The 24,900-nt window shown below is 39.1% G+C and overlaps 1 protein-coding gene across 1 annotated transcript in view; it reads left to right on the forward strand.

Moving 5' to 3' along the window:
* Positions 1-24,900, forward strand: part of KNL1 (kinetochore scaffold 1) — a gene marked incomplete at both ends in the record, with an annotated part of 48,475 nt that overhangs the window by 18,617 nt on the left and 4,958 nt on the right. Inside the window, 14 exon segments of the mRNA XM_084240132.1 lie at positions 541-679; positions 1,309-1,376; positions 1,720-1,818; positions 4,756-4,871; positions 8,077-8,167; positions 8,744-8,860; positions 9,667-9,754; positions 15,530-15,601; positions 16,044-16,083; positions 17,230-17,331; positions 18,328-18,428; positions 22,134-22,202; positions 22,852-22,961; positions 23,969-24,087. Of these exon segments, the coding sequence (XP_084096258.1) occupies positions 541-679; positions 1,309-1,376; positions 1,720-1,818; positions 4,756-4,871; positions 8,077-8,167; positions 8,744-8,860; positions 9,667-9,754; positions 15,530-15,601; positions 16,044-16,083; positions 17,230-17,331; positions 18,328-18,428; positions 22,134-22,202; positions 22,852-22,961; positions 23,969-24,087 (1,331 nt within the window).

Consider the following 24,900-nt stretch of genomic DNA (forward strand, 5'->3'; position numbering starts at 1 on the left):
AATCTGGCTATAAGTTAGATATATCTGAGAAACAACTTGCCTACACAATATAAAGCACAAAACTTCTATATACTTTTATTTTTTAAAAAGATTTATTTATACATACAAGAACTGGGGTACAGGCCAGAGATGTGGGGGCATGAGAGGACTCACCAGAGACAGAGTGGGGAACAGAACAGTCAGAATGACTGAAATACACTGCTAAGGGAAGCAGCAGGCCAGTCAGCAGAGGTCTGCAGCGCCATCTGGGTAGCTCCCTGGCCAGGGATCAAAGTCATACTGCATTGGCTGCTGATAGCGTCATAGGTTGCGACTTAATCCCTTGCGCCACCAGGGAAGCCCCTATATACTTTTAAATAAAATTATTTTTAACTCTGAAGACCTAGGTTGCCTTTTTTCTTTCCTAGTTCTTTACTAAGGTATTTTGTATGGCTTTTAGATAAATTTTATGTTAGTATTTTTTGTTAGTGTTCATTAACTGATAAAGTTATGTAGTGTCATAACTTTAACCTGATGATATTCCTTAATTGATGATTTCAGATTTTTGATTACCGTACTGAAAGGGATATTGATAAAATTGGCAACAGTGTATTGATAAAAAACCTGAGCAGGACTCCATCCACTTGTAGCAGTTCTCTGGATTCAATCAAAGCTGATGGGACCTCTCTGGACTTCAGCAGTAAGATCTTCATGAGGCTAAATAATAAAAGTTATCTCCTTACTTGACTAATAATAAATGTATTTAATTGAGGAGTGATTGAATGTTATATAAACGTTTTGGGAGTTGTAAATAACATAAGTAAAATGATATTTTGTTTTTTAATATTAGTTATTTTAATATGTTGAGAAGTGATAAGCTACAAGGGGTAGAGTGATTTCTTTAAAAGACTTATAATTAGTAGAGAAATATTGAATGGAACCTTAAAACTAATCTGTCTTACCTTACAAGCAACTGAGTTCTCAGAAAGATCATAGTGGATAGCTTCAGAAACATGAACTATCCAAAAACCTGAAACATAACTAAAATTAAATTTAAAATTAACCTTTTAAAAGGTCCTAGAAAAAGACAAGATCGATGGGCCCACCGTTGATCTACAGCTTGCTGCAAGGGGGGAGTGTGGTGATCCCAGTTGGAGAGAGAGACGGAAGGGAGCTGGTGGTGGTATGTGGGTGGATTGTAGGTGGGAGGGTCGCACCTGAGGGGAACAGTAGCTCTAGAAAGAAGACCCACCATTTAAGAAAGTAAAAAGTTAAGAAAAAAGAAAAGAAAATTAACTTGTTCATCATCTGAGTTTGTTTTATATCTAGCACATCACAATAGTCAAATGGAATCACAGTTTCTTAGAGACGCTATTTGTGAAGAGAGTTTGAAGGAGGTATGTTAAATTCTAATGCGACTATTTTCCTTTTTTCACTTTTTAAAATATAAAGCATTTTGAATATATAGAAGACTAGTTTTATTTTCTTTGTTAAGAACCCAACATGACAGTTACATGGAATGGAAATTACTTATTAGAAGATCTTTGTTTTGTTATTTCTTCCCAATTCAACTGTTTTAAATAACCATAAGAAATAATGCTTGATAAAAATCTGCTCATAGTCTACAAATATCTGGATAGATATGTGAAAATTACTTAAAGCTACTTAGAAATAAATGAGGTAGTTACAGTCAAATGAACTCACCTTGAATGGTCATACAAACTTTTTATCTTTCCTCAGAAACTCAGAGATGGGAAAATAACTGTGCGGGAGTTCTTTATACTTCTTCAAGTTCATATTCTGATACAAAAACCCCGACAGAGCAATCTCCCAGCCAAAGTAAGTACAGTTCATAACAAAATAGCTAACTTAATTAAAATATATTGCGCTTGTTATAAAACTGCACCAAGTCAAGCATTTTATCCAAAAGCAAAAAAAGAATCTAAGGAAGCAAATTTTCCCATAGTAGGTACATTTGTGGTTAGCATAAACATCACTATTTTTTTATATCATGGATTTTGATGAGGTGAAATTTTATTTATTATTTATATTATTTTTTATTGAGCTAACATTGGTTTACAACCCAAGAGGATGATAATTGGTTGGTATCTCTTAACTGTTTTAAGTCATAAGATCCCCCTTCCATCTCTCTCTCTTTTTTATTTTTTTTTTAATAATGAAGAAATGAGGTTTTTCCTGTAGAGCTTACCACAGGATGGATTTTTCAAGTTGTGCATACATTTTAACATTTCTTTCACCTTTGTACTTTTTGTAAATTGGCAGGGACCTTATCAAATTTAGGGTTTTTTTTTTTTTTTTAAGTTTATAGTTATACTCTCATCAGAAATAAAATAGTGCTACCCCAATTCTGTAGTTCCTTTTTTCACTTACTTTCCAAATACTTCCGTAAAGGAAAATATTCCTTTACTAAGCATTTGACGCCTATATAAAAAACAATTAAGCATTTTTCCTAAGAGTCCTACTTTCTTTTAGTAAGAAAATTGGGTTCTAGTGTTACCATTTCTTTTTGAGCCAGTGCTTAGAGTTCTGATGTTTTTGTTTTGTTCTTTTTTTTTTTTTTTTAAGATGTATTTATTTATTTATTTATACAAGCACTGGGTACAGTCAGAAGCGCGGGAGGGTGAGAGAATTCACCAGAGCCAGAGTGGGGAGCAGAGCAGGCAGAAGGACCGAAGTACACTGCTGAGGGGAGCAGCGGGCGGCAGGAGAGGTCTGCGTGCCATGTGGGACCCTCCTCCCGTGGCCGGGGAGCAGCTGGTGATCGAACCGGTGCTGCAGAGGCTGCAGGCAGCTTCGCAACCCAGCGCTCAACCGCTGCGCCACCGGGGAGGCCCGAGTTCTAATGTTTTGAGCTTGTTAATTTTATAATCTAACCTTAAAAATACTTTTGAAGAAACAGAGACATTTTATCAAGCAATAGCTATGTAAACAAAATGGAAAGTTTTAAATACATATACCAGGCATAATTTTAGAAAAATACTTTTGAGAAAACAAGTTAAATTCAATTATAATTGCTTTTAGCACTTTTCTACTTTTTAGTACCTCTATCAGAAAATGTATTAGGAACAGAGAAAAGAGATTAAAATCACATTTAGTTAATTTTAATTTATCAACTGATAGCGGAGAATGAGAAGAAGTTACCATTTGTTAGATTACTTTAACAACCTGGGATTGGGTACCAATTAAGGAAAAAACAGCAAAAACAATATCTTTATTCTAATCTCAAGAAGTTGGTCAGGGCCTCCCCTGGTGGGGCAGCGGTTGAGTGCTGGGCTGTGAAGCTGCCCACAGCCTCTGTAGACCCGGCCGCTGGCGAGGGTCCCACATTGCGCAACAGACCTCTCCTGCGGCGCCCGCTGCTCCCCTCAACAGTGTATTTCGTCAGTCTGCCTGTTCTGTTCCCCGCTCTGGCTCTGGTGAATTCTCTCACCCTCCCACGCTTCTGACTGTACCCAGTGCTTGCATAAATAAATAAATAAATAAATCTTAAAAAAAAAAAAGAAGTTAGTCAATATTAAGTCCTTTCTATCGATGAAGAGAGAACCAAAGGTTAGTGGTAAAATTAGTTATCCTGTGCCACCCTGCCTATGAATACAGGGCGGTTATGAGGTTTGGTTTTGTTAAATGTATTCTGATGTTAAGAGCTGAGTTGATTTTTCCAAAACTACATCAGGACATCAGTAGATAAAGGAGATTTTTAAAAGAGCCCAATTTTTACTGTCTTAATTTAGAAATTTCCACTGCTTTATTTCACACATACTGAAAAATGTTGTGTTCAACCTGTGATAAGAGGAGCTGGAGAATGGGAATAGAAAAGGATAATCTGGGAATAAGGCATCTTTTTTCTTAATTTTAATGAAGGGCTTCCTGGTAAATTTGAGTTTTTAGGTGCTGATTCTTAAAATTATTCTTAAAATAATGTAAAGCCATTTCATACCACTTTTAATCCCACATGATCACTTGTAGCTCCTCTAAACATCTCTGTGAAGTGAACTTTGATTTCAGAGACTTTAATTAAATTCCAACTTATAACTTACTAGATATTTGAATTTAATAGTGTTCATATTTTTCTTTATAGAGCTTTTTAAATTAGGCACTTTAAAAAAGTAGGCACTTGGGGGAGGGGCTTCCCTGGTGGCCTAGGGGCTATATCTTGGCACCATCACCTAGACTGCCTGAGTTCGATCCCCAGCCAGGGAGCTAATCCACATACAGCACAGCAGACCTCTCCTGTCTCGCCCGCTGCTCCCCTTAGCAGTGTATTTCACTAAATCTGCCTGTTGTGCTCCCCACTCTGCCTTTGGTGAATCCTGTTACACACAAACCCGCACCCTCTCCCACCACTCCAGCTCTCAACTCTTCTGTGCAAAAAGAAAGAATTCTTTTAAAAAGTAAGCACTTTTAACACTGCTGAGTGGAGCAGCGGGTGAGTCAGGAGAGATTTGCTGCACCATGTGGGTAGCTCCCTGGCCAGGGATCAAATTTGTGCTGCAGTGACTATGGCAAGCTTCATAGGTTGTGTCTTACTCCCTTGCACCACTAGGGAGGCCCCTGTTGTTTTAATTAAACATCTACTTGTAACATTCAGTTATAACCTTTGGGCAATTTTCCAGAGTTCAAATAAAATTTATCCTGACAGTAAAAAAAAATAAATAAAAATAAGAAGTAAGCACTTTTAAACCTGAAAGAGTTCTTGAACATAGTTTTGTCTGCAAAATACCAATTTTGAGGGACTGATTTTTTTTTGTTCCCCAGTTTCCTATAAACACACCACCTACTCCTGAAGACATGATGTTAAGCCAATATGTTTACCAACCCAAGATACAGATTTATAGAGAAGATTGTGATGTTCTTCGCCAAAAGATTGAAGAGTATGTATGTTTTCAGTTTTGGTATATTATGTTGCATGGGTGAATAATCTGTGTGGTATGGTTTTGATTAGAATAACACTGACACAGGACAAAGTTCGTAGCATTAATTGGCAGCATGATTTGGTAAGTGGCAAAGATTTTTTGGCTTTCTAGTCAGACAGATTGAATTTCAATCCTAGCTCCAATAGTAGGTGTGTAACCTTATTTATCTAAACTTCGTTTGCACATTCATAGATTGCTGGTAATAATATCTACTCAGCAAATGGGAAAGAGCAATAGAAATAGAGTATATAATGTTTTCATGCCATTCTTGCAAAAATTTGGTCCTCAGTAGTAATTGTTAGGCTATAATATTATTGGGTTGTTGGAAAAGTCATAATGCAGGGCCTCCCTGGTGGTGCAAGGGGTTAAGTCAGTACTACAAAGCTGTCGGCAGACACTGCAGCATAGGGTCAATCCTGGGGGTCTGGCCCACATGGCGTGGGAGACCTCTCCTGCCTCCCCCTCTACTACCCTCAGCAGTGTATTTCAGTGTATCTGCCTGTTCTGCTCCCCATTCTGTCTCTGGTGAATCCTCTCACCTTTCTGCACCTCTGGCCTACCCCCAAGCTCTTGTATGCATAAATAGAAAAATCTTTAAAAACAAGTCATAATGTTTTTTGCAGCAAAAATATAAAAAAAATACATCATGATTTTTCCAACAACCCAATATAAATTAATTGCAAAAGAACACCTTCAAAAGAGTCAAAAGAGGGCCTCCCCGGTGGCGCAGCGGTTGAGCGCTGGGTTGCGAAGCTGTCCGCGGCCTCTGTGGCGCTGGTTCGATCCCCGGCTGCTCCCCGGCCACCAGAGGAGGGTTCCACATGGCGCGCAGACCTCTCCTGCCGCCCGCTGCTCCCCTCAGCAGTGTACTTCGGTCCTTCTGCCTGCTCTGCTCCCCGCTCTGGCTCTGGTGAATTCTCTCACCCTCCCGCACTTCTGACTGTACCCAGTGCATGTATAAACAAAACAAACAAACAAATAAAATAAATAAATAAATAAAACATGCCTCTATTAAAAAAAAAAAGAGTCAAAAGAAGAATCTTCAGAGATTTCTACTTAATTGACTAAAGTCAAAACTGCCTTTGGATATTCACCCTTAATTTTCATATATAAAAGAACATAATTTTACTTTTTACTTGGTTTAAAGTGCTTTGGTATATGTAAATGCTGCAGACTAATTTACAGATTAGATATATCTACATTCCTATAAGTAAATCAGGACTTACAGCCTAAAATAATGTTTATAGCATACTTATCTATAACTGGCCAACTAAATTTAAATCTGCTAAAAGAAATAAAATTATCTTTTAAGAATTATGTCATTTTATACCGGATGGTCTCACTCATAGCAGGAATCTAGAAAACCTAAATTAGGGACCAGGAAAAAGAATAACTATGGGCCTCCCCGGTGGCGCAGCGGTTGAGCGCTGGGTTGCGAACCTGCCCGCAGCCTCTGAAGCGCCAGTTCGATCCCCGGCTGCTCCCCGGCCACCGGAGGAGGGTCCCACATGGCGCGCAGACTTCTCCTGCCGCCCGCTGCTCCCCTCAGCAGTGAACTTCAGTCCTTCTGCCTGCTCTGCTCCCTGCTCTGGCTCTGGTGAATTCTCTCACCCTCCGCCCTTCTGACTGTGCCCAGTGCGTGTATAAATAAATAAATAAATAAATAAATCTTTAAAAAAAAAAAAAGAATAACTATAAGAAAGAAAAAATCAAAATCAACAAACAACTATAAACTAGAGACACACCATGGGGGAGGATGGGGAAAGTAGGGGAGGGGTCAAAATAAGGGGGGTGCAATTGTATGGGGAATATATTAAAAAAAAGCATAATGAGAAAGAAATTAAGGATAAAAAAGAAATATGTCATTTTAAAAATAGAAATTTAAGATGCTGTTATAGTCTTACAAATTTGTCTGATTCTAATTTGTTCATTTAATATATATTGAGTACTTGCTATATGCCATACACTGTATTAAGTTCTAAGATTCATCATTAAATGAGAGACAAATTTCTTACTTCTTCTGGTTTAAGAATTGGTTATGTCAGTCGTGGCAGACCTCTCCTTTCTTGCCTGCTACTGCTACTTCTCTTAGCAGTGTATTTCAATAAATCCTCCTGGTTGTGTCAGAATTTGTCTGAGTACATTTTATTTTAAATGAAATAGCATCTTGCATACAATGAATAGCATATTTCTATATGCTATACTACTTGATTTATATCTATCTTCTCTGATAGAAATTTATTTACTAATAAGAGATTAATATATAACTTTACCACTTTTATAGATTCAATTCTATAAAAGTGAGATGACTGAACTGAATTGAGAAATTTCATTTAAAATAATACAGAGCCTCCCTGCTGACTCAAAGGGTTAAGTGTCAGCACTATGAAGCAGTCAGCAGCTACTGTAGCAGAGTTCGGTTCCCGGCCAGAGAGGTGACCCACATGGTGCAGCAGACCTCTCCTGTCTTGCCGGCTGCTCCCCTGAGCAGTTTATTTCAGTAGATCTGCCTATTCTGCTCCCTACTCTGTCTTTGATGAATCCTCTCACCCCCACCCCGCACCTCTGGCCTGCACCCCAGCTCTTGTATGCATAAAATAAATAAATCTTTACAAAAATAAAATAAAATGTTCCTTATAAAAATTAAAGAAAAACAAAAATAATTCTTTTTTTTTTTTTTTTAAGATTTATTTATTTATTTATACAAGCACTGGGTACAGTCAGAAGCACGGGAGGGTGAGAGAATTCACCAGAGCCAGAGCGGGGAGCAGAGCAGGCAGAAGGACCGAAGTACACTGCTGAGGGGAGCAGCGGGCGGCAGGAGAGGTCTGCGCGCCATGTGGGACCCTCCTCCAGTGTCCAGGGAGCAGCTGGGGATCGAACCGGCACTGCAGAGGCTGCAGGCAGCCTCGCAACCCAGCGCTCAACCGCTGTGCCACTGGGGAGGCCCAGCAACATATTTGTGGAGAAAGTTTTATTGATTCATAGATTTCTTGAACTGTTCTACAAATCTTGAGATAATCAGGTTTGCCATTATTCTTCTTGAGTGAATTCCCATATTTTTATGTACAAATGAACTAGGAAGAATTAAGTATGCTTGTAATTGCAAGTTCATTTAAGCTGACTTCTGAACCCTGTGCTAATTAACTTTTCTATATTTTAGATTAAAGCTTTCTGCATTGAACCAAGATAAATTGTTGACTGATGTAAATAGGAACCTCTGGGAAAAAATGAGAAACGGCTCTGATGAGGAGGTACTTTTATCTCATTTTCTTAATGGAAATCAGTATAGACATTTTAAATGAAATGTGAAATAAGTAACTGTTACTTGATAATTATGAGTTATTTACTTTTTCAGATATAATGTGTTTTCAAGGTTTTATTTAGCTATACACAAGTAATTGTTAATATATAATCTTTTCAAATCTGAAATGCTCAGCTTCATAAATGAAATATATTTGAAGCTTATTTAGTGTTCCCTCCTTTTTATTTGCCTTTCACTTAGATTTAAATGAGGAAAATATTTAATTGACTAAGTAGTAAGCAACTTATTTTATATGTACCCTAATGTTTTTGAGTCTTATTAATTAAAAAATCTGTCATTTTCTAATTTTTAGTCTGAATAAGTAAATATATGAATCAAAATCAAAATCTTTGATGCTGTTCTTTATTAAATGAAATCAAATTTGCAAATGAGAAGTGCTTTAGTTTATATATTGAGTCTAGGTTGGCAGAGCCTAGCATGTAGCAGCTAAACCAGCCTTCTTAGACCACTTGCCTCTTCCAACCCACTTGTTTTAGTGCAGTGTACCCTTTGATTCTCCCTTTAGCTAAAGGACTTTGGAATTTACCTGAATAAAATAAAATCACGTTTTACCAAGATGACTAAAGTCTTCACTCACCAAGGAAAAGTGGCTCTCTACAGCAAGTTGGTGCAGTCAGCTCAGGTAATTTGGGGAAGTTAACAGCATAGAAAGGAGAATGTATTAAAAGTACTTAATAGTGGTTGTGGAACATGAAGAATGTTTCTTAGAAGACAAACCGGCAAAAACTTAAAATTGGGTGGGGTTCAATTTATCAAAAGTGGCAGATTCTGACATGTTAATGATACTGGAATATATTTACTAATAAGGGTCTATGTCTCATCTTAAATTTGTTATCCATTATACATATTGAAGTAAAACAATATTGGATCTGCTTTTCCATTATTAAAGACTATATTATAGTATTATCTTCCTCATAGTCAATACCCAAGTTAGTATGTGTGCATGTGTTTAAAGAAGCATTTCCAAAAATGCTTTCTTTAAGAAAGACTGCAGAAAAGAACTTTCCATTGGCAAGTAAGTCTGTGAGATGTTACATACAATATCCCCTTTTTAGATAAATATAAGTTCTAAAACCCAGAAATTATTTTAAGTTTAAAAAGAAAAAAAATGCAGTAATCCTGTTTGACCAGTGTTTCCATGTTGATCCTAGAACTTTTGAAGAACTCTTTATAAAAAGTAATATGCGTTAGTGTCTCATATTACTTGGAAATGCTGAGATAAAGGAAAATGCCAAGAAATGAGTTTATAATGTTATGTTTGCTTTCTTAAAAAAAAATTTAAGTCCAGACTTGATGCTTTGACCTTTATTTAACATATTCTTGTTCATGATTTAGACAAAGCAGCTATGTCAGCAATTTAAACTATTTGAGTGTTATATTGTTTTACTTGGAGGTTTAACTTGACAATTTATAATATTGTGTGTTTAGAATGAAAGGAAAAAACTTCAGATATGGATTGATGGGATGGACAACATACTTATGAAGATTGATAACTATCTCACTGAAATAGAAATTGGTAAAGTATTTTGAATACTTTTTTGTTTGTTTGTTTTAAGATTTATTTATTTATGCATGCAAGAACTGGGGCACAGGCTAGAGTTGTGGGGGGTGGAAGGATTCATCAGAGACAGAGTGGGGAACAGAACAGACGGATTGACTGAAATACTCTGCTGAGGAGAGAAGCAGCGAGTCAGGAGAGGTCTGCTACACCATGTGGGTAGCTCCCTGACTGGGGATCGAACTTGTGCTTCAGTGACTGCGGATAGCTTCATAGGTTGTGTCTTAACCCCTTGTACTACCAGGGAGGCCCTGAATTCTTTTCCAAAAGAAAATTTAATTTTATCTAAATGCTTCCCTACTGTACAGCTTGCTGGTATCACTATGCTGAAACATTGCATTGGCAACTTCAGACATTAAATTTGAGCAAATTCAAGCTCTCTGGACATTCACAATTAACAGGAGGTGCCCAAAATAATGAATGTCTTTGGAAAATTCTTTATAACCTAGACCATATATAATGTTTGTTTGTTTTTAAATAAATGAACTTACATCCATTTTAAAATTATCCTTTCAGTTTGATCTCATAATTCAACTTGTTAATATTATCTTGAAACTGCTTTTCCTAAGAGCACAAAATTCTACATAATGATCAAATTTGTTAGCTCTCAATTCTTAGCCATCTGTCCTCTCAGCATTTGACATTGCTGTTTGTGCTTTTCTTTCTGAAACTTCCCTCTCCTTGCATCTCTATGGTATTGCTTTACTCTAACCCTGTTATTTTCTACTGGATGTTCCTTTTTTAAAAAAAAAAAAAAAATTATTTATTTGTGCATACAAGAACTCAGGTACAGGGCAGAGGTATGAGGGGTGAGAGGATTCACCAGAGACAGAGTGGGGAACAGAACAGGCAGATCTACTGAAACACACTGCTTGAGGTGAGCAGCAGGCCAGACGGAAGTCTGCTGTGCCATGTGGGTAGCTCCCTGGCTGGCCAGCCGGGGATGAAACTTGTGCTGCAGAGGCTACGAATAACTTCACATGCTGTGCCTAACCCCTTGCACCATGAGGGAGGCCCCCTGGATGTTCCTTTTAACTACTCTGTTGGCCTGCTTCTGGTAAGCCCCTTGTGTAGACATTTGGATTTTATCATCTCCTCGTTTCGGTATCCCTCCCCCCCAATACTTTTATCTGTTGTAATACTTATGTTTATGTGAATTATTCCCAAATCCAGTTAGATTTATCAAGTGTTTGTTGAGCACCTACTGAGTGCCAGATACTTTGCTTAACATCATAAGGGGAAAAAAATGATTGATAGAGGGCCTCCCCTGTTGGCACAGCCGTTGAGCCCTGGCCTGCGAAGCTGCCCACTGCCTCTGCAGCGCCGGTTCAATCCCCAGCCACCAGTGAGGGTCCCACATGGCACGCAGACCTCTCCTGCCATGCCCACTGCTCCCCTCAGTGGTGTATTTCATCAGTCTGCCTGTTCTGTTCCCTGCTTTGGCTCTGGTGAATTCTCTTACCCTCCCACGCTTCTGACTGTACCCAGTGCTTGTGTAAATAAATAAATAAATCTTTGAAAAAAAGAAAAAAAATGATTGATAGATAGATAGATAGATGGACGACATGGATTTTGCCCTGAAGTTGTTTATAATCATTATGTGTTAGGGCATCCTTAACCTCTTTCTTAAGAGTTCAAGACTTAACATTTGCAGCTTCTTGTTGAAATTTTGCAAAAAAGTCCTTTAAGCACCTTTAACTCTGTGTGAATAAAATGGAACTTACTGTTTTCTCCCATGTGCAAAATCTGAAAACTTCTCCCTATGATCTTTATCATTTCTGTTAATGGCATCATCATTCTTATATATTGGAAAAGGCAAGAAAATTTTATTTTCTTTGAGTTTCTTTTATTAAGTCCTGTCATATCTGCTTCTTCAACATCTCTTAAACTCTTTCCCATTCCTATTAAGGCTATCATTAATTCTGAAATGTGTTATTTCAAATATTCTAATTAGTCTTTCTACATTCTTTACTTCATTCTGTCTCCTAGTGCAACATGCATATTGTTGCCAGTTTAATAATTGTGAGGGCACTTTTCATTATCCTACTCTTGAAAAACCTTTCTGTCTTCATTTTTTACAAGATAGGGCTAAACTCCTGACCTTGACATTTAACATTCTCTGCAATCATTTTCAAATTTCCTTTCTACTACTCCCTTAAATGTCATAAATTTAAACCAAATCTTGTCACTTTGTCTTTGCTAATGCAATCCCCTTCTATTTCTACCAAAGAAGGTAGTCTCTGTCTCCTTTAAGATCCTATAGCTATTTTGTTAGTAATTCTTACAGTACTATCATAATCTGCTTGTAATCATGATTACTTTTTTTTTTAAAAGATTTGTTTATTTATGCCTACAAGAGCTGTGGGTTGTGAGAGGATTCACCAGAGACAGAGTAGGGAACAGAACAAGCAGATTGACTGAAATACACTGCTGAGGGGAGCAGCGGGCGAGACAGGAGAGGTCTGCTGTGCCATGTGGGTTTCTCCTTGGTCGGCGGGGGGATCAAACTGGTGTTGCAGAGGCTGCGGACAGCTTTATAGGGGACGGCTTTATAGGTTGCATCTTAACCCCCTGCGCCACCAGGGAGGCCCCATAGTTACTTTTATGTCATTTATTATCCTAATTAAATTGTAAGCTTCATGGGGGCAAAGATCAACTTTAATTTTTCTCTATATTCATCAAAGTTCCTAGCACTATGCTTTGTACAGAATAAGTGCCTGGTATGTTTTCTGCATTGAATTGATAATGAGCATATGAGTTACATAGACTTAGACTGCCCCAACCCTTTGCTCATTATCATCCTTGCTTTTTTTTTAATCTTAAAATACATTTTTAAATAAATTGTTATTTTTACTTTGTCACTATCTTATTTTCTATCACAAAATAGAAGGCATTAAGCCAGAACATCTAAACTTCTTGCTACCAAACATTTTTTTTTCCTAGTTAAACAATGATTTTATTACCTGAGTACATAGACAAATTTGTGCAACCAGAGACTGTTGATGACTCCTACTTCCAGTGGTACGGGGGGGAATAACTTGTTTGGTCTTAATAAGTCAATTGGTGATATGATTCTCAGTCAAAATCCAACAGAATTTAACAGCCTTATTCTTTTTGTCTCAAGATGCTTTCAAACATCAATTGTTTTCTTAATTAAATAGTAGAAATCCAGAGGCCTCCCTGGTGGCACAAGGGGTTAAGACGCAACCTATGAAGCTGTCTACAGTCACTGTAGCACGAGTTCAATCCCCAGCCAGGGAGCATCCCACATGGTGTAGTAGACCTCTCCTGACTCGCCCACTGCTCTCCTCAGCAGTATGTTTCAGTCAGTCTGCCTGTTCTGCTCCCCACTCTGTCTCTGGTGAATTCTCTCACCCCCACACTTCTGGTCTGTACCCCAGTTTTTATATGCATAAATAAATAAATCTTAAAAAAAAAAATAGAAATCCAGGCCTCCCTGGTGGCACAAGGGGTTAAGTCTCAGCACTATGAAGGAATCCGCAGCCATTGCAGCCAGGTTGCTAACCAACATGGCACAGCAAACCTCTTCTTCTGTCTCTGGTAAGTTCTCTCACTCCCCACACCTCTGGCTTATACCCCAGCACTTGTAGGCATAAATAAATAAATCTTTAAAAAATATAGTAGAAATCCTCAGGAAAATCAGGAGTAAGTCCTTTGGACTTAAGAATTCCCAAGATTTTATTGTCTGTTGCAAAAACTACTTGTGCAACACTATATGAGTCTCTCAGAAGCACACCATTTGTGAGGGTTTCGTGCCCTTCTTGGCCAAATGATGGATAAACTCTTACATCATGAAACATCAGCCTCAGCCAGGTGAGAATTCTGTGGCAAAGCGGCAGAGCCTACTGAGACAGGTCCCTTCCTGGTAGAGCGCCCGTGACCCATGAGGGCAGTCGACAGGTAGTGGAAAAGAGCCAAACCAGGGCCTCCCTGGTGGCGCAGCGGTTGAGCGCTGGGTTGCGAAGCTGCCCGCAGCCTCTGCAGCACTGGTTCGATCCCCGGCTGCTCCCCGGCCACCGGAGGAGGGTCCCACATGGCATGCAGACCTCTTCTGCCGCCCGCTGCTCCCCTCAGCAGTATACTTCGGTCCTTCTGCCTGCTCTGCTCCCCGCTCTGGCTCTGGTGAATTCTCTCACCCTCCCATGCTTCTGACTGTACCCAGTGCTTGTATAAATAAATAATCTTTTAAAAAAAAAAAAAAGCCAAACCAAAATTTTATGTATCTACATTCATGTTTTTCATTCTTCCTTTCTTCCTAAACTTTGAATTACATCCTCATTTGTCTTCTGAGGAATCACTGATTTTCCCTCTTTTCTTACATGTTCAACCTCTCCTCTTCCTTTGCCTGGATTATATTTACCTCTCTCATCTTTAAAAATACCAACAACCATGCTTACCTCTGTAGGTACCACTGTTCGATTCCCTATTTCTTTCTTGTTCCTTCATCATTCTTTGCTCAAATTTAGTGAGTTCAACAGTGCTCAGTGCTAAGAATTCGATGGTGGTTAAAAACAAAACTTTTGTGCTATGGAACTAAGAGAATGTAAGAATTAAATACCTATAAATGCTGTGGAAAAGACGTTACATAGTGCTTTAAGGTCCTGAAACAAATCTGACCTAGTCAGGTCACAAGAGGCTTCCTTCTAGGGAAGTGACTAAGATAAGATCTGAAGAATGAGTAGAAGTTAAAGTGAGAAGGGAGAGAGCAGACTCTTTAACATGCAGAAGCCTTTCTATGGGAGAAGGTCTGAAATAAAGCCAGTATGGCTAGGATAGAGTGAGCAAAATGGAATATAGTCTGGGATAAAGCTGGTGATGACATTTGGAAACAAAGGAGGTCCTTATAAGGAGTTTGGCTTTTTCTAAGAGCAATGAACAACCATTCTCTCACTGAACAATCTCTACACTGGTTGCAACGTAAAGATTGTATTTTAATGGATCAAAAGTAAATGTAAGTTAAATTACTGGACTTATGTGGCTAAGAAAGGACAGTACCTTGGGCCTCCATGGTGGTGCAGGGGATTAAGTCTTAGCACTATGAGGCTATTCGCAACCTCTGCAGCATGAGTTCAATCCCCGGCTTGCCAGGAAGTTAACCTACCTGGTACAGCAGACCTCTCTTGTTTCCCCTGGTACTCCCCTCAGCAGGGTATTTCAATCAGTCTGCCTATTTGCTCCCCACTCTGTCTCTGGTGAGTCCTCTCACCCACCCGCCTTTGGCCTACACCCCAGATCTTGTATGTATAAGTAAATAAATCTTTTAAAAAGAAAAGAATGGATATTACCTTATATTAAGGGAGACTTGGAGTGGTGAAGGAAATAGTAGATTCAAAAAATATTTTTGAGCTAACAATCTAAACTTGGTTTGGATGTGGGAAGTGAGAGGTATTTTAGGAATTACTCCAAGGTTTCAAAAACATTTAAAAAGTTTTAATAAAAATGCTTGCATTTGTATATGTGTGTGTCTGTTCCTTCTTAGTCCATAGGGTTACCTAACAATAAGCTTGATATATACCTCAAAGTTCACGTCTCTGCCATTTGAAGCAAGTGTTGGGATGAGATTATAATTATAACTTAGTGCTTTATTGGCTAAAAAAGGCAAGGAAAGATGAGTGTTTGTGAATTATTGTTTACACTTTATTTTGGAAATAGCCTTCCATCCCTGATTGTTATTTTTCACAAAGTTATTGTAGTGCATGTTGTCTATTTTAGAAACGAAGAATTTGGAAGAGAAAGACAATCCTCTGGAAGAATGGGATTCTGAAATGGGAGCTGCAGAGAAAGGTAACTGGATTAATTAAGGAAAAGTAATCTGTTCTGAGTTTATTTAGGTGGCAGTAAGTGAGATATAATTTGCAATAAAATATGATTTTTGTAGCAATGTTTTAATGTGTCCATTTTAAAAAAAAGATTTATTTTTATTTATTTATATATGCAAGAACTGGGGTGTGGGCCAGAGGTTGGGGGGAGGTGATAGGATTCAGTAGAGAAAGAGTGGGGAGCAGAACAGGCAGATCTACTGAAATACACTGCTGAGAGGAAGCAGCAGACGAGACAGGAGAGGTCTGCTGTGCCATTGGGTTAGCTCCCTGGCCAGGGATCTAACTCAAGTAACAGTGGCTAGCGATAGCTTGGTTGTGCTGTGACTTTGACCCCTGTGCCACCAGGGAGGCCCTAATGTGTCCATTTTAATAGATTTGTTTTTCTGTTCTTTTTTTTCCCGAAGAGTTAGAACAACTGAAAATTGAAGAAGAGATACTTCAAAGGTCAGCTTTCAATTTGTGTATTAGAAAATATGCTGAACTTCACAAGGCTGAATGGCCTCCTACTCCAGAAACAAAGAAGATAGGGAACATGAATATTTACCCAGGATTCTAGTCCACTTAGACCTTGACCCTAGAGACATTTTAATCAACAGTATTTTCTTTATCTTTTATTTTTAAAAGATTTATTTATTTTATATAAGAAATTGGGGTACAGGCCAGATGCGCGGGAGGGTGAGAGGATTTACCGGAGACAGAGCAGGGAACAGAACAGCAGAATGACTGAAATACACTGCTGAGGGGAGCAGCGGGCACCACAGGAGAGATCTGCCATTCCATGTGGGACCCTTGCAGGCCGACCGGCCGGCCAGGATCAAATCAGCACTGCAGAGGTTGCGGACAGCCTCACAGCGCTGCGCTCAACTCCCCACGCCATCAGGGGAGGCCCAGTAAACAGTATTTTCTAAGCACATAATGTTTTTTGGACACCAAGCCAAGACAGTATTTCTCAAACTGAATACTATCAAGATCTTTTTAGAGAAAACAATCTAGCATTAAACTTTTTTTATATTGTAGCTAAGTACAAACAAGTTTAAGTGACGTATGTACTTATACTGATGGATCTCATTTAAGACTATTAGAAATCAAATACAATAATGACAAAACCATTAAACTCCCAACTGACAACATTAATTTCACAGGTGATAAAGTTTGGATGAAATTAAATTGATACTAGCCAAATGACTTACAAACATTAGTTCTGTTTACCTCTAAAAATCTAAACAAAAAGATGCAGATACCAAAATTTTGTCATGTCTCACTTTTAAGGAGGGCATACTTATTAGCTACATCATGTTTATATTTTTATCTTCAAGATGAAAAATGTGAATTTTAATAATCTTAAAGAATGTAAGAGTAACTTCCTGTGTCCTAATTTGAAAGCCATTGCTTTAGGTCTTTTCCTAAGTAGACCTATACTTCTAGATTAATGCTTATCAGAAAATTAAAACTGCAAAAAATGAATGCCATTCACCTCACTGTGGAGCCATCTAGCATTTGATTTGTTGCCCATAAGCCGTTTATTTTTATGGAGTCCAAATTCTCTAATGAAGACCTTATATTTCTTTGATTACCTGGTATTTATTGCAGAAATCTTGCAGAATTGGAAGTACAGAAAGAACAGATCCTTAATCAAATAGACCTTGTTCAAAAACAAACAAATGCAGCTGAAGAACAACTGGATCAGTTGAGGTAAAACAACTGTCATTAGTTTTTTTGTGTTTTATCTTGTGTCTTTGTGGTTGTCTAAGCCTGTGAATTCATAACCAGTATCACTGTTGTTGTTTTTTTAATATATATATGTATATTTTATTTTATTTATTTATACATATAAGAGCTGGGGTATAGGCCAGAGGTGCAGGGTGGGGGTGGGTGAGAGGATTCACCAGAGACAAGGTGGGGAGCAGAATAGGCAGACTGAATGAAATACACTGCTGAGGGGAGCAGCGGGCGAGACAGGAGAGGTCTGCCGCGCCATGTGGGTCAGCTCCCTGGCCAGGAATCAAACTCATGCCACAGTGACTGGCGATAGCTTCATAGTGCTGATACTTAACCCCTTGCGCCACCAGTGAGGCCCAGGTATCATTCTTTATAATCTATGATATACAGCCTCAAAGCTGTCAATGTTTGTATACAAGGTGGAAGAGCTATGAAACTATAATTTTAAAATATTTGACACTTTATGTTGCCTGGAATTGTTTTTTCCCTGATATACAACTCAAGGTTGATTTAATTTTGTACATTTACAACTCTTTAATTAAAATATTGTTTCTCGGGGCCTCCCTGGTGGCGCAGGGGGCTAAGCACCGCACTAGGAAGCAATCCGCAACCTCTGCAGCATGTGTTGATCCCCAGCTGGCCAGGGAGCAACCCACATGGCGAAGCAGAATCTCCTGTCTCGCCCGCCACTCCCCTCAACAGTATATTTCGGTTAGTCTGCCTGTTCTGTTCCCCACTCTGTCTCTGGTGGGTCCTCTCATACACCCTGCGCCACCCCCTGCCGCCCTGCATCTCTGATTTGTGCCCCAGCTCTTGTATGCATGAATGGGTAAATCTTTAAAATATATGTATATATATCGTTTCTCAACCATCAGAAAAATTGCTGCTGGTACTGTTTGGATAGTAACAGAATTTAACTATCTTCTTATAGCTCAAAAAAAAAGAATTTTTGTCTTTATCTCTTTTCAGCTTGTCTGAGTGGGATGTCATTGAATGGAGTGATGAGCAAGCTACATTCACCTTTCTTTATGACACACTGGAACTCACTATCACCTTTGGAGAGCCAGTAGGTGAGTAGCAAAAATAGATAATTCCTCTGCAGAAAAATAGAGGACTAAGCTCACTAAAGATTCAAATCTTTAATATAATAATAACTACTGACTTAATAAAAGCACTCTGAACATCTTAGACGAGTCAATCAATTAGTTAATAAAGAATTTTATTTTATTAAATAAAGATTAAAATAAAAATTAAGCTAGTAAAAGTTGCCCTTTATTGAATTAGATAAGTATTAGATGAGGCAAGAAAGGGAATTTGATGATAAAATTTTTGCCTATCCAAGTAATGGATCAATGTGTGAGTCACATTTATTTACTCTGAGTTTCTTTTTCCCATCTGTCTTTTGTGTTAGATTTATGACTGGTAACTGGTGGCTTTTTGGTTTTTTTGTGTTTATTTAATTTTACTGAAAAATTACTTGGCAGTTCTGTGTGTGTTGGTGGGCTTATAAAGGCAAGCTGACATTATTATATAGTAACTAGATAAAACTCTTTTGTTGAGGTCTCCTTTGTCTATCTTTAGTTATCTCTTCAAACAGCTTGCTTCAGCATGTTCAACCGCGGGCAAACATGCGCAAATTGGAACTTAGGCTCTTTACACTCTCCCAGCCTCCAAACCAGTTACTTTCCTTAAAAGTTCCTTTTCTCAATGAATAACATCATCCAGGTCCAAAATTAAGGTGTAGGAATCGCTCCTTCTCCCTCTCCAGACATATCTAAATCATTAGTAAAACTAACTTACTGTTTTTAATTTCTTAATATTCATCCACTTCATCTTGTCTATCTAAGTCATCTCTTCTCTAGATGACTACAATGACGTTCCCACTGTTCTTTCTGGATCTTCTCCTTTTCCTCTCCAAATGATTTTCATCCCTATAGCTATAGTGATTGTTAAAAATCTGACCTACTATTAGCCTAATGATCAAAATATTTAATATAGTCTATAAATGAATTGAAATTTTTTTTTTCTTTTCCTGCTTCATCGAATACTGTGGGAACGTTTGTTCTCTGCACATTGACAAAACAATTTTCTTTCATTCCTGAAAAGATGGTGGTCTTGGGCCTCCCCGGTGGCACAGTGGTTGAGCGCTGGGTTGCGAAGCTGCCCGCAGCCTCTGCAGCACCAGTTCGATCCCCGGCCACCGGGTGAGGGTCCCACATGGCGCGCAGACCTTTCCTGCCACGCCCGCTGCTCCCCTCAGCAGTGTATTTAGTTGGTCTGCCTGTTCTGTTCCCCGCTCTGGCTCTGGTGAATTCTCTCACCCTCCCGTGCTTCTGACTATACCCAGTGCTTGTATAAATAAATAAATAAATCTTTAAAAAAAAAGAGTGTGTTCTTTCCTGCTGAATCATATTCCATCCTACCTCATATCAGTGCTTCTTATGCCTAGAAACTCTTTCCCCAATCTTAATCCATTTGGAATGTCATACCAAAAATTATTATAGGGCCTCCCTGGTGGCGCAAGGGATTAAGTAAAACACAGTGAAGGTATCCGCAGCCTCTACAGCAAGAGTTCGATCCCCGGCCAGCCATGGAGGTGATCCACATTGCACTGCAGACCTCTCCTGCCTCTCCCGCTGCTCCCCTTAGCAGTGTGTTCCAGTCTGCCTGTTCTCCACTCTCTCTCTGGTGAATCCTCTCACTCCCCCGCACTTCTGGCCTGTATCCCAGTTCTTGTATGCATAAATAAATAAATCTTTTTTAAAAATTATGATAAACTGGGTAGCTTTATACAACAGAACAGAAATTTATACAACAGAAATTTATTTTTTTCAGTTCTGTAGCAATGGTCTAAGATCAGAATACCATCGTGGTCAGGGAAGGGCCTCTTCCAGGGTACAGACTTCTTGTATCCTTAAATGATGAAAGGCGGAAGGAACTCTCTCTCCAGAGTCTCTTTTATAAGAGCACCAATCCCATTCATGAGTACCCCATCCTTATGACCTAAGCACTTTCTAAATGTCCCACCTCCTAATACCATCAGATTGGGCATTAAGATTTCAGCATATGGAGCCTCCCTGGTGGTGCAAGGGGTTAAGATGCAACCTATAAAGCTGTCCGCAGCCACTGCAGCACAAGTTCAATCCCCAGCCAGCCAGGGAACAACCCACATGGCACAGCAGACCTCCTGACTTGCCCGCTGCACCTCTCAGCAGTGTTTTTTGGTCAATCTCTCTGTTCTGTTCCCCACAATGTCTCTGATGAATCATCTCACCCCCCCCCCACACCTCTGGCCTGTGCCCCAGCTCTTGTATACATAGAATAAATCTTTAAAAAAAAAAAAAAAAGATTTCAGCATATGAATTTGTGGGAGAGAGACAAATCATTCATCCCAGAGCACTCCTTACTAAATTTTTACTAACGATTCTTAGTAGCTTGGTTCAATTATCACTTCCTCAGGAAAGATTTCCCTGACTCCTTTTAACTATTCTCTATCACTTCCCTCCTGTTATATGTTTTCATTACTTCCTGCAGTTTTCCTTAATAAGTTTATCACAGTTTTAGTTCTCAGTGTGTGTATTAATAGTTATCCATGTTTCCCCCTAAGCTGTCAACTTCTTAAGAACATAGACTGATCATGTCTGCATGTCTCCTGTCATCTACAGTGCCTAACGCATAAGTAAATAATTAACAAAGTGGAAAGAATCATAATTTGAGAGATAAGAGGTCGCTCTACAGTCTAGAGAAGCAAGTAGCTATCCTGGCTACCCAAAATTCATTACTTTTTTTTTTTTTTTAAGATTTATTTATTTATCCATACAATAGTTGGGGTGTAGCCCAGAGCTGTGGTGGGGTGCAGGTAAGAGGATTCAACAGAGACAGAGTAGGGAGCAGAATAGGCGGAGTGAGTGAAATGCACTGCTGAGGGGAGCAGTGGATGAGACAGGAGAGGTCTGCTGCACCATGTGGGTAGCTCCCTGGCTGGGAATTGAACTTGTGCTGCCATGGCTGCAGATAGCTTCAATGTGCTGAGACTTAACCCCTTGCACCACCAGGGAGGCCCCAAAATTCATTACTTTAATGCTAAAAGCATAAATCATTTTTACTGTTTTTGTATAAAAACAGTGGGTGTGGGGGGCATCATAGCCATTTTACTTATGTGATTTTTTTTTTTAAGAGGCATGTTTTATTTTTTGTTTGTTTGTTTTGTTTTGTTTATACATGCACTGGGAACAGTCAGAAGCGCGGGAGGGTGAGAGAATTCACCAGAGCCAGAGTGGGGAGCAGAGCAGGCAGAAGGACTGAAGTACACTGCTGAGGGGAGCAGTGGGCGGCAGGCGAGGTCTGCGCGCCATGTGGGACCCTCCTCCGGTGGCCTGGGAGCAGCCGGGGATCGAACCGGCGCCGCAGAGGCTGCGGGCAGCTTCGCAACCCAGCGCTCAACCGCTGCGCCACCGGGGAGGCCCTACTTATGTGATTTCTGAAGATGATATTCTCTTTACACAGAAGTTAGGGGACAAAATGGGGGAGCCTTAATAAATTTAATGTAAATGTCCAAAACCTTAAATTTCCTTCAAAGGCCTGCCAATCAATGTAGTTCAACAGTGTCAACAGTCAGAGTCTTTACCATATAGAGAGAATAAATAAGAGTAAACCTTCTACTGCCTATGAAAATATCCTACTACCCAGAAATAATAGAATTCTAAAGTACTAAGTTGTATGTGATTTAAAATCAAGTACTAAAAAGAAATACTGCCTATTCTGGTTCTTCCTAGTTGGTCTTCCTTTCTTGGACAAGGCTTGCAGAAAGATTGTTGACCTGAATTTTCAATCTCTGTTAGATGGTAAGTTCAAAACATTTAAACCACTAAAAATTTTGTTGGAAATTGCAAGTGTAAATTGCTCCTTGAAAACTCTTTCTCATACTAAATTAAACAACAGCAGCAATAATAATTTACCCTTAGAAATGTGTGTTGAATATAAAACTGCTTGATAACGTACTAAATATTGTTTTAAAAGAAAGCACTTTTATTTTTACTAAATCTGGAGCAATGATTAATAATTGCTACTTCTGTAATTTAAAAATTGCCATAATGAGCATTTGTTAAGTCTCAGGCATGTTTCTTACTTATGTCAACACTATAAAGTATTACTGCCCGTTTTACAAAATAGGGAACTTCAGCTCAAAAGAAGTAAGTGTTGTGCTTAGGATCACTCAAATAGTAAGGGAAAAGGCATGCCTTTATGTTACATTTAAGCCTATGCTCTTAACCAAATTCCATTCTGTATGTGATAAAAGCTTGAATTTTTATAAGAATGTCTTGTGTTCACCATATATGTTGATTAATGTGTTTCAAAATAAAATGGAGAGATACCTAGACATATAGTAATTTGAAAATATTTCTAGTTTATATAATAGTCTAGCTTACATCTATATAAGATACATGACTAATAAGTAGTACCTGCTTTTGATTTATTTTTTTCCTTTTTCAGAGGATAAAGCTCCTCCTTCCTCCCTTTTAGTTCATAAGCTTATTTTCCAGTATATTGAGAAACAGGAATTTTGGAAGAAGAAATGTACAACACAGCATCAGATACCCAAGGTAAATTCTGATTTAATATTTTTTAATGCATTTTTTTTTAAAGATTTATTTATTTATACAAGCACTGGGTACAGTCAGAAGTGCAGGAGGGTGAGAGAATTCACCAGAGCCAGAGCCGGGAACATTACAGGCAGACTGACAAAACACAGAAATACACTGCTGAGAGGAGCAGCGGGCGGCAGGAGAAGTCTGTGCACCATGTGGGACCTTCGCCCGGCAGCCGGGGATCGAACCGGCGCGGCGGAGGCTGCGGGCAGCTTCGCCACCCAGCGCTCAACAGCTGTGCCACCGGGGAGACCCTAATATATTTTTTAAAGATTTATTTATTTATGTATACAAGAGCTGGGGTACAGGCCAGAGGTGTGGGGGGTGAGAGGATTCACCAGAGAGAGTGGATAGCACAGTAGGCAGATCTACTGAAATACACTGCTGAGGGGAGCAGCAGGCGAGACAGGAGAGGTCTGCTGCGCCATGTGGGTTGCTCCCTGGCCAACCGGGAATCGAACTCATGCTATAGTGGCTGGCAGTTGCTTGATAGTGCTGTCTTTAACCCCTGCGCCACCAGGGAGACCCTGATTTAAATATTTAAAGGAAAATTTTTATCTGCCCCATAAAGCAGAACTTGTATGTATATGATAGTGGATCCTGAAATGATAATTATATTACATTGTTTAATTTTGGGGCATTCTTTTTTGTGTGTGTGTAGAACTGAGGTGTAGGCCAGAGGTGCTGGGGTAACAGGATTCACCAGTGACAGAGTGGGGAGCAGAACAGGCAGATCTACTGAAATACACTGCTAAGGGGAGCAGCGGGTGAGACAGAAGAGGTCTGCTGTGCCATATGTGGGTTAGCTCTGTGGCTGGGGATGGAACTCAGCCCATATCAATGATAGCAGTGAGACTTAACTCCTAGGCAACCAGGGAGGCCCTGAGCATTCTTTATAAAAGAACCACTAAATACTAAAATGTTTTCTATTTCATCTTTGTTTCTTTCCCTGCTTTTCCAAGATGCTTCAAGAAATCTCACTGGTAGTGAGCCATTGCAGACATCTTGGAGAGGAAATTGAATTTTTAAAGAGATGGGGACCAAATTATAACCTAATGAACATTTATGTGAATAATACTGAGTAAGTGCATTGGCTCTCTAGGACTGTTACAACAAAGTACCGCAAATTGGGTGACTTGAACATCAGAAATTTGTTGTTTTATAGTTCTTGAGGCTAGAAGTCTGAGATCAAGGTATTCTTCTAAGTACTGTGAAAAAGAATCTGTTCTATGACTCTTTCCTACTTCTGGTGATTTGTTGGCAGTCTTTAGTACTCCTTGGCTTGTAAATTTATAACTCTAATATCTGCATTTATCTTTACATGATATTTCCTATGTGCGTGTCGATGTCCAGATTTCCCCTTTTTAAATAAGGACAGCAATCATATTGGATTAAGTGCCCACCCTACTCTAGTAGAACCTTTTCTTAACCAATTAAATTTGCAATACACTATTTCCAACAATGGTAATTTTTTAAACTTTATTTATTTATTTATAGAAGAACTGGGGTGTTTGCCAGAGGTGTGGGGGTGGGGGATGAGAGGATTTACCAGAGACAGAGTGGGAGAAGAACAGGCACATCTACTGAAATAAATTGCTAAGGGTTATAGTGAGTGAAACAAGAGATCAGCTGCACCTTATATGGGTTAGCTCCCTGTCCGGGGATCGAACTCAGGCTGTAGCAGTGATAAAGCTGAGGCTCAGCCTTTGTGACACACTGAGGCCCCCAACAATGGTAATATTTTGAGGTCCTGGGGGTTAGGTCTTCAACATGTGAATTTTGGGGGAATGCGGTTTAATATATAACCAGAAGTAATTTATTGAAAACTAAAACTTGTGTTAATTATTGTTATCACTAACCAAAAATAACAATAATAATAATTCTTTGTTCAAGG

The sequence above is a fragment of the Talpa europaea genome (assembly GCF_964194135.1).
Source record: "Talpa europaea genome assembly, chromosome: 8".
NCBI lineage: Eukaryota > Metazoa > Chordata > Mammalia > Eulipotyphla > Talpidae > Talpa > Talpa europaea.